The sequence below is a fragment of the Natator depressus genome, chromosome 6 (assembly GCF_965152275.1).
Source record: "Natator depressus isolate rNatDep1 chromosome 6, rNatDep2.hap1, whole genome shotgun sequence".
Lineage (NCBI taxonomy): Eukaryota > Metazoa > Chordata > Testudines > Cheloniidae > Natator > Natator depressus.
Window position 1 is genome coordinate 17562008 of NC_134239.1, and position 11012 is coordinate 17573019.

At 43.7% G+C, this 11012-nt stretch overlaps 1 protein-coding gene across 1 annotated transcript; it reads right to left on the reverse strand.

Annotated features, from left to right (window-relative positions):
- Positions 1-1395: 1395 nt before the first annotated feature.
- On the reverse strand, positions 1396-10499 carry BET1L (Bet1 golgi vesicular membrane trafficking protein like). Its single transcript, XM_074956885.1, has 4 exons — positions 10383-10499; positions 7747-7838; positions 6908-6964; positions 1396-4226 (listed from the first exon to the last, which is right to left on the reverse strand). Exons 1-4 carry the CDS (start codon positions 10399-10401, stop codon positions 4059-4061), a joined length of 336 nt encoding a protein of 111 aa, XP_074812986.1. The 5' UTR covers positions 10402-10499; the 3' UTR covers positions 1396-4058.
- Between the last annotated feature and the right edge of the window lie 513 nt (positions 10500-11012).

Genomic DNA, 11012 nt, shown 5'->3' on the forward strand with positions numbered 1-11012 from the left:
GCTGAAGCTAGCAGTATTACCTTGGCGTGTGGATCTTGCTGTATCTACCTGCTGAGAGTCTGAACCATGGCACTAGTGCATTGCAGCATCTGGATCCTGTGTTCCAGAACCGGAAATTCACAACTGTATACATAAAGAGTCACTCAATTTTGTACTACTGAGCTATTTTGTTGTTTGTTTACTCCTGTGATGACCCTCACTGTATGTGTCATTTATCCCTTTTATTGTGTTCTATTGCAGTATCAGCATGTAAAGAAAATAAATCAGGGAGTCAGTATTTATCATGTCAAAGTAGCTGAATACCTCAATCTACCTTTAGATTGGGGCTACAGACTAAAGTTTAAAGGGATACTGTGTGGTTAAAACAAGTTCTTACATGTGTTACATCTTTAAATTATTAAACAAAACTTTAAAAAATTAAATGGGCTTTTCACCACTCATTCCTAGTTTACATTTTCCTCTTCACTAATCTTGGATAATGGGGAGGGGGGCGGGGGGGGAGAAGGGGAATGATGATTAGTGAATTTCCACTTCTGGCTGTCATGCCTTTGCAAAATATTGCCAGTTTAGAATTGCTAGAAAATGTTAAAATCCTAAATTCAAAAAACCTTTTCATTAAATTTAAGAAAAAAGTTTCATTAGAATTTTTAAAAACAAAGTAAGCCTAGATTGCCAAACAACATCCCCTTAACCTAGGAGAAGCACTGTTCTTGCTCTCTCAGCTGCTGTATGCCGGATGGCTGTGAATACGCAGCGCCTTGCAAGGTCCCCATGCAGGCCAACCAGGACTGCAGGCTGCACTCGGGAACTATTCCCTTCATACTTCCCCAGAGCAGCATACTGCCTAAAGAGGAGGAGGTGGAGCTGTGGACACACTGCAGCCGCACATCACCATTTGGAGCAGGCCTGACACAGCAAGGGAGGGAAGCTGCTCCTGTTGAAGTGGTACAGAAGTAGCTATTCTCCTCCTGAATTACAGGGGAAAATTCTGTCTCTGTGAGGCTTCCTCCCCAAGCTCCATGCAGAAATGGTGCAACTCTGCACCATCCCTTGCTATGAGCAGTGCTTAAGTGCCACAGCTGAGCCCAAAGAAGGTTAACAAAATTATTGCTAAGGACAAATGGTCTCCCCCACTTAACCAAGCTGGGAACATCAACAGTCCCTCCCCCGCATTTATTGGTCTCTCAAAGTTTTACTTAGCCTTTCAAGGCAAGGTTAGTGTGAAGGTGGTGATGGGGGAGCGAACTGTTGGACTCCAGAGGACACTGTTGACCTTTATTTTAAAAATATTTTTAAAATAAATTTTCAAAACAAGAAGTCATTTTGAATCAAAAAATCAAAGTACTTCATTCCAAAAATGAAAACAATTGGGACAAGTGTCAAACAATCCGTTGAAACCCATGGGAAGTTTTGGTTTTGACAAATCAGCATTTTCCAACAAAAATGGTTTAAAAGTTCCTGACCAGCTCTATTATTGATGCCTGAACAAGATGGGTGACTTGTACTTTAGTGATCATTTTTCCTCTTCATCCCAAAGTCAGTGGGGGACAATTTATCTTCTTCTTTATGGATACATGCAGATCCCATAGGGTGCTATCTTGTCACACCTTCTGGTCTAATGCATCTTAGAGCTTGGATGTAATCTTCACTGTCCACTGTAGTGAGTATGGTATTATTGATGTATTTAATGTTGTGCATCAATGCAGGTTCCAAGGCAATAGGTCCTATAAAAAGTGAACCATGTACATGTTTGGAAACTGGTTAGTATAATACAGCTTTGGACCACGATAAGAATATACACATATAATTACTGGTGCAGCATCTTAAGGCAGTACAACTTTATTCACACCATAAAAAGCAAAATAAAGAGATAATTGCTCTGGCAAGAATTAGAGTGCTTTGGAGTTCTTTGGTCAGGAAAGATTTGCTTGAGGGAAGCAGACGGAACACTCAAGTGAGCCACCCAAATTTTTTAGGCATGTAAAATGAGCTCAGAACAGCCAAGTCTTACCAAAAACAAGATTCAAACAGGACTGAGTCAACTGAGCCAAGAGCCAGAGTGGATCATCGCTGCATCCTTCTCCCTCCATCCCTATTGCACATTCTATCTTTGGAACAGGATAAGGACACAAGTTACAGTACATCAACTAATACATGAGAAGATCAATATTCAAGGTAAGAAGCAGATTAAGAAAACTGGATCTAAACCTGCAGAAGGATCAACGTTCTGTGGCTTGTAAGAGGGAAATTCCTCAATGTCACACAGTGTCATTTGTCAGGGTGAGGCAATATACACAGGGATTAGGGGATATGGGTTTGTTTGGGGAGAAAAATAAACTGTATAGAGGATATATTCTTTGGTCCTAGAGAGGTGGTTATATCAAGAGGAATAAGAGATAGCCAATCATCAAGCAAGGAATACTTACAGGAAAATCCAGAGGAGCCCTTGGAACAAATATACACACACTACAAAATAATTATGGTAGAGTTGTTTTGTACCATAAAAGCCTTTTAAAATAATGTATAGCGTTTTGGGTGTTTTTTTAAAATAGTAGTAGTATTTTTAGAATGGTTTATTATAACTGGAGGCAGATATAAATAATTCAGATGGGAGAACATACATGGGTTGGAATGAGAGGGGAAGCGACAAGGTCAATGAAAGGGAGAGAAGGGTGATTTGGGATGAGCATTCTGAACCAGGGTACAATACAGAATAAAGATGTAGTGCTGAAAGATCATAAGCATCCTTCATCCACACAGCATTCTAACGCACGGAATTATGTAGAATCATCATAGAACAGGGTGCATACTGTATCTCAAAGTGCTGCAAGCTCTGGAGTGATGGCTTCACAAACAATAGACAATACTTGCTCAGGTATGTATTCCAGACAGTCGCACAGTGACATGCAGCGTACCTACCAGGTGATGTACTGTGGGGGGGGCACAAAGAATTGAGAATTCTAAGGTTACCTCCTATTTTAAATCATCCCTCTGATCAGCCCACTTAAGACGACAGATCTAAACTCCATCTTTACCTATGGAGTGGAAACGTCTTCCCAACAATACCAAAGTGTCGTATTATGGGAATGCTAGTACCAACTATACGAACAACTTCCCCTTCTAGATTATTTAAACAATAGTTTCCAAGCCTTTTGTAAAGTAATGTTTTTTCTCCTCTTCAGTTTTTCAACTCTCTCGTGTCTTCTGTGGTTGCAACTGAGCACGTATGTACTTGTCACAAGAGCCATGATATTTGTGCTACAGAAAAATTACTGCCACCAGCCATCTCTTTACTGCCTTTCCCCATCCTCGGCTATGAGACAAGCAGGTCAGTAGAACCAAGCTATCATGGTGGTAAAATCCTGCTCTGATACAAAACTCCATCAACCATTCATGGTAACAAGTAGTAATTACTCAACTCAGTACCTACCACACGATTTAGTTCTTCAGAGCATTGTACAACAATTCTAGCCTAGTGAGAAGCTGTTGGTATTAATGTATTTCAAAACATAAAATGAGATTAACTGACTTCCCAAGAGCACAAAGCAAGCCACTGACAGAGCTGGATTAGAACTCAACAGCTCCTGCCTCCCAGGCCCACATTCAGACTTCTAAACCACGCAGACTCCCCAACTCTGCTCATTTATGAATGGAGTACAGGCACATTGCTACTATGGGTTGAGTCAGACACTTTCACATTAACAACACTGCACGTCCCTAAGGTGGGCATGACATGGTTATGAGCCAGGTAACAGATGAAGGCTAAAGATCATGGACAAAGCAATAAATGAAGGCTAAGTGCCAACAAGGAGATCAAGTTGTGCTATACATACATTTAAAAAGATCAGAACGAACTATATTCATTTTATGAAAAAATCTGATGAATATGTCCAAGACTGATTAGAAAAATGACAGTAACTTGGAGTCCAGAGACGTTATGGTCCTCCAGGAATATCCCAACAATCCTTGACAGGGTAGACTGAGGATAGCTTTGAGCAAGTCTGTCTATCATGGCCACAGTTTTTCTTTCCATAAAAATTCCAGGATGAGGACCCTACTCAAGTCCGTGCTTTTGACACGAGATAATAGAGGATGAAAAACACAACCACCAGTCCAGCAGAAACGTAACAAAGCAGTTTGCGATTATCCCTTCCTGAGCGTGTCATGGTGGAGAAACGCTTCACACTTCCCGTCAGCAGGCCTGTCACACTCATGAAATCGGAGTCCTGAGGGAGACAGAATGGTGAAATGGAGAAATTATAAAACAAATGGGGCTCTCTCTAGAGAGTGCTACTTTTTAAAGCAAAACCATTTCAGTTTCTAGCTGCCTATGGAACTGACTAACTCCTAAGTCTAAAATCAAAAAAGGAAAAGGAAAATACAAGCAGCAATCAGTCTTTAGAAATCAGTGTCCGGTACTCACACTCAGGCTCCACGGACAAAATATTGCCTTCATTTCATTCAATGCAGTTAGATATTTGAAGGTCAAATAAAGTTCTATTAAATGCAATGCACACCCCCAAAATATAACACCAACCTATGTCAATGCAATTTTAGGTATCTTAATTGCACACAAACCAGAAAATGCAGAATTAAAGGTCCTCAGAGCAACCTTAGTTTTGTCCTATTCTACGTATGCATTACGACAGGGTCCTCAATTATGTCATACTACACACCACATACAGTATAGCTAGTAATACAGAATGCTACTTATCTATCTTTAAGGGCTTGTCTATACATGGAGTTATTCCTGATTCCAGGTGTGGAAACTCTTACTCTGGATTAAGACTTCCCATACATGCAGTTAATAGGGGAAAACTCCATGCATAGACAAGCCCAAAGGTTTAGAAAAAGGTGCAGTTTCTTGCCATTAGATTATAATGTTATTTGCAGACTAGAACACCATATTGCTCAGTGCTGTGTCATCAGACCATACTGTAATGCAAATTCTCTCCTCTCGAGCCCCCCTTTTCTTCTCCCGTCTTTTGTTTCAGTCTTCTCACATAATTACCATTGTCAGCAGTTCCTTTTCCTTCCTAAAAGCTCTAAAATCTACTGCTGTTCAGTCTTCTAATTAAAGCTTCTCCTAACCTCCAACCTTCCCTTTCTCCAAGTGCTTGGAGAGAAGGCGATTTTCTCAGTCACCTCTCAGAGAACCATATTCTTGAAGTCCGGCAGTCTAAAGTGCGACTCTGGATATAGCACAGAACGTACTTTCCCTTGATTAGTTCAATGACAGTCTCCTTTCTCATGATAGCTACTTCTTTTTTCCTCTTCACCTTTGACTTCAATGCAGACTTTGGACCGTTCTTTACTGTTACGCTACCTCCATAGACGCGTAGGCATCTCCAGTTCCCTTGTTTACCAAAATTGCTGTTCATCTCTAGTAGTGGTTTCTCTTCTGTATCAAGAACCCTCCTATACAGAGCTTACCAGGGCTCAGTTATTGGCCATATGCTTTCTTATATCTACTTTCTCCCTCTCCATTATGATCTTATCGCTCCCATTTTTATCCTCTGCTATAGTTTTTCAGCCACACTCAGGTGAACATGTTATGCAATAACTTTAATGCTGCATCCTTCCCTCGAGTCTTCCTTAATTATACGTAATTTGTGGCTTCCGCTCAACTTTCCTCCAAGACATTTATTTGAAATGTTTCTCAGATAAAAACACAAATTAATCTCCTGAACATACCTTGTTAATTTAAGAGTCAGATGAAGGCCTTTTGCCCATAATCTTGCTGCTAACCTTCACCATCAACCTCCATTCTCCTCTCCTTCCCAATTCTGACTTTGTATGTGACTGTACAGATCCCATCCCTCTTGAAGACTTCATATACATCTTCATCCCATCTTGCTTTCAATCCTGCAGTTACCTTCTCTATGGCCTCCATGTCGCAGCTTCTCCAGACTCCAACATGTACAGAAAAGCAACTGCCTGATCTTGCTCATCAAGTAACAGCATGACCACCTTAGTCCCATCCTCAAACATCTGCACTGGATTCCCTTCCTTTCAGAATTCTTCCAAAACCCTCAGTGGGTAAGCTCTATGTTACAGATCTTCTCTCTCTGTTGCTACTATACAATTTGTATATATCAATTTAAGACTGCAGTGGGGGATGAAATTAAGGGGAAATAAATTGAAATTAAAAATATGGAGGTTAAAAAGTAAGGTCTTTTCCCCTAGAATGCTAAATTAGGGCATCTGCTAGCCCACACAATGTACAGCAATTTCTGACTTTCCTGAAGTTCCTGGATCTTCCATCAGCAGCCAGTGTTTAGAATACATAACCAGATTTTATTTTTGTTTTATAAGTTATATTTGTTTTTCATAATACCTGTAGAAGTTAAGGTGGTAAGTGGAAGGAATAAGATACTTGATAACATGAGCAGATACCCATTTGCACAGAGTCCCAGCCTCAGCACTTCCAAAAAGAGTAGTGAATACAAAGCCCTGATTAATTCTATGGGTTTCAGAGATTATGGGAAGTAATCCTGACATATTTATAAACACTTCCAAAGTTACAAACAAAAATGACCAAGAAAGGCCTATATCTGAATATTAGCTTGAGGCAGAGGTTTTAATCCCAATAAATAGATAATCTCCATCTGTATTTCTAAAATACACTGTCCTATTCCAATGGTTCCTGTTACTAGTTGCTAGCTGTGTTAGTCTGATCAGACACAATGATATTAGCAACTGGTAGGTATCTGTTGGACTATGTACCAAAAAGCCCATACAAAATAGCTTCACGTTTATCACCCAGCATTTGAGACGCTGCCAATTCCAATTGCTAGAATTTAATTTGGTGCCGTTTATGGGGGTTCTATGAAGCAAACAATTAAGACAACTCTTGAGATTCAGCACAGAGGTTTTCACCCCTTATGGACTTCTATCAGTTTCTTACCGTGCCATCCAGATAGCGGTTTTGATCCTCAGCATCTTTGTCGATGTCCAGTGCCAGCTACTCAAGACAGAAGAAAGTGTCAGCATCTCCAAGTGAAACAATCAACTCCTAACATACTAAAAGCTGGTGAAATTCCAAGCACACAAACAAGAGTGGCTCATCACTCCTACCACCTCCCACACATACACACAATGTGTTTGTTGAGTCCCATGTACACACCAATAGTTGCAGTAGAATTCCTGAGATCTCCAGAATCAGAAATTCAGCTCTACAACCAACCACAGACAGAAACTTTTTTATATGAAGTCACCATGCAAATACTGGGAAAGTGAAAATGGAAAACAGACTCCAGTATTCTGCTAACACTGTGGTCTCTGCATTAAGAAGTGTACGTAAATCAAGGTTTTTCAAGCCAACGGAACTGATTTAGTCCCAGAATTATTATCCTGAGGGAACACTACACATACACATCTTTTTCATGAATACTTTTAATATGGCTTTATTGAGATCTTCCAAAGAAGGCATTCTTAACAATATATCTTTGTATATCTTGCTCCCACCCCCTAATCACTTACCAAACCTAATTCCTTCTCTGGATGCCACTAAAACCAGAAAATTTTGTACCCTGGAACATAGTTAAATCCCAAAGAAGGGATGAGGATTTCAATAAAATTCCCCAGGACATTCCAATAGCAAAAGTTAGCTACCTGACCGGTCATAGACAGTGATATACTTAAAAGCTTCACAAATAAGACAGCCCCACGTAACCTACTATGTGCTCTCAACATTCACGACGTAAGACAGTAAAGAAAATGTATGATGTGAAGTTAGCAACTAACCGATTTCAGCCTGGTGACCTTGGTGGCTAGATTGTCCGCCATGCGCTTGTTCTCCACATCTAGCATATCATCCACAGCACTTGGACTCTGACCTGAAAAAATCCTATCGGTTATGATACAACAAATGGCAGTGTATTTACTGGTTAAAATGGAGGAATGGCGTCAGGATTTCAGATTTCTATTTTCAGTTCTACCACAGACTTGCTGTGACACCTTGGGCAAGTCACTTAACTTTTCTATGCCTCCATTTCAACAGTCGTAAAATGGGGATCATAATGCTTACCTACTTTGTGTAGGTATTGTAAAGATCAATGCCCATGAAGAACTTTGAAATCCTATGATGAAAAGGTACTACAAAATTGCAAAGCATTACTACTAAAACCTTATGGAGCTTGTAAGAGTCATTTACAAGGAACTACGGAAAACACAACACCAAAGCTTTTGAGAAAATGCCTTCTTTTTAAGGCTGCTTTTCAGACAAGTGCTAAACGGAAGGTTATGCAACTATGAGCAATAATATTTCAGGAAACTGTTTCAGCCCTGAACTACTGTGCCAGGTATCATTGGTCTGAAGTGAATAGCAAATTCACCAGGCATTTGACAGACAAACAAAGACACTTGCTACATCTGAGTCCCTGCTCTTAAAAAATGCCTAATTCCTCCCTTAGCTGCAGAGGTGCATATTTTGGAAAAGCTTGGGCTTAACAGTTTGCGTGTGTATATGTAATAATAAATAATAGTGGTTTGTTCTTCTGTAACAACTTCCATCTGAGGATGTCTAAGAACTTTGATGATTTGCGCCTCACAACCTGTATATAAGAAACTGTACACTAGCTTACCTAACAAGATACCTGTACAAGCAGCTTCTGAGCCACTGCAGATATTGGTGCCAACTAAACCATGCCTTAAAAGGAGTACTACTTAAATGGAGGACCCACTGCTGAACTCTTGGGGCAGCAGAGGAGCCTGCAGTTCATAATGAGCATGCACACACGAGTCCAAAACATCCCCCACCAATCCTCAGTCCATCAAACAGCTACACTTCAAACTATGGGGATGCAGGCAGTATCTGTTTAGCATTAAATACTCTGAACCCCTACTGCCCAAATGGAGGCAAGCAAAGTGACTAACAGGCACCTGCAGTCACATGAGACAGAGGGAGCATTGTGTGTCCTCACATGAGGGCAATGACTAGGGAGAAGAGGAATCTAGAACAGGGGTTCTCAACTTTGTTGTTTCTGAGCTCCTCCCCGCCCCCCAACATGCTATAAAAACTCCATGGCCCAGCTGTGCCACAACTGGTTTTCTCCGTATGAAAGTCAGGGCCGGCATTAAGGGGTAGCAAGCAGGGCAATTGCCTGGGGCCCGATGCCACAGGGACCCCAGCAAAGCTAAGTTGCTCAAGCTTCAGCTTCATCCCCGGAGTGTTGGGGCTCAGGGTCCCGGGCCGCAGTCCTGCATGACAGGGCTTTGGCTTTCTGCCCTGGGCCCTAACAAGTCTAACGCTGACCATGCTTGGGGGACACCCTGAAACCTGCTCACGGCCTCCACTGATCTAGAAGAGACCGCCCCATTGGAGAAACCTCCATGGCAGTGGTTGCAGGAGGGAGGGAGGTGGAGGAGTAACCCACCTTCCAGAAGGTTAACTTTAAATTTAAAAAAGAACAAGAGTACTTGTAAAAAGAAAAGGAGTACTTGTGGCACCTTAGAGACTAACCAATTTATTTGAGCATAAGCTTTCGTGAGCTACAGCTCACTTCATTGGATGCACAGAATGGAACATAGAGTAAGATTGTGTGTGTGTGTATATCTATACACAGATAAGTTGGAAGTTACCATACAAACTGTGAGAAGCTAATTAGTTAAGATGAGCTATTATCAGCAGGAGAAAAAAACGCGTGTAGTGATAATCAAGATAGCCCACTTAGTTGACAAGAAGGTGTGAGGATACTTCGCTTAAGGAAATAGATTCAATATGTGTAAGGACCCAGCCACTCCCAGTCTCTATTCAAACCCAAGTTAATGGTATCGAGTTTGCATATTAATTCAAGCTCAAAACTTTAAATTTGTTTTACGAAATTACTATTTAGAAAACCCCACATTCACAAGGTGCTTAAACAACAAACCAAAGTGACTGCCTGATCGTAAATTCAAAACTACCAGCAAACCAAGCCAACCCCATCCGCACCGATTCTGCACTGACATGCTCCTCGCTGCCCCACAGACCCACACCTAACCAACTACCCACCCCATATCTTACCAACACGGGCCCCATTGTCCTCCCATCCCAATATCTTACTGACAGGCACCTCCCCACACCGACCCCAAACCAAGCCCACCCTCCACCCCATACCTTACTGCCACCGTGCCATGGGCCTCATTGTCCCCTCAGCCTCCCCCAAACCACAGCAACTCCCTTCTCCCATCTCTTAGCGCCAGGCCCCCCACCCCACTGCCAGGCCCCTACCCAATAGCCAGGCCCCGCACCGCACTGCCAGGCCCCGCCCCGCCGTTCCCTCTCCCCGGGCGGGCGCCCGGGCCCGGACAAATGGCGGCGGCGGCCCGGAGTTGGGCCCGGGGCTGCCGGTCGCCCCGGGGGAGGAGGCGGCAGCGCGCGAAGCCCGGCCCGGGCTCACCTCGGCCCCAGTCCGCCATGGCCGCGTCAGGCCTCGGCGCCTCCGTATCCGGCTTCGGCCGCGGGCGGGCGGGCGGACGGCTCCGGTTGGCGGGGGCGGGGAGCCGCAGTGACTCCGCCTCCCGGGGCGGGGCCTCCCCTGCCACCGAGCCCTGGCGGCTGCTGCGGGGGAGACACCGGCCCGGGGGCGTCCCACCCAGCAGCCTGGCCCCCACCCGGACAACTGGGCCCTCCCCCCGCCCATTGCCCCGCTGCCCGGACAGTCCCGTTCGCAGCCGGCCCTGGACACTCGGTTCCGATCCAGCCCCCCCGCTGCTGCCCCTCGGCTGGCCGGGCAGGGTGGCCAGGCTTGCCCATGCTGGACAGGGTAGGGGGCCGTGCCCCACCGGCTGGGGACCCACGGGCAAGAAGGCGGAGTAGCCTAGGGTGACCAGATGTCCCGATATTATAGGGAAAGTCCTGATATTTGGGGCTTTTTCTTATATAGGCACCGATTACCTCCCCCCAACCCCTGTCCTGATTTTTCACATTTGCCATCCGGTCACCCTAGATGCGCCCCTTCTGTCTGGTGGCTGAATACTAGTTGTGTTAGACCCATTGCAGTGGGGCCCCACGCCGGACTGGGTGCGGG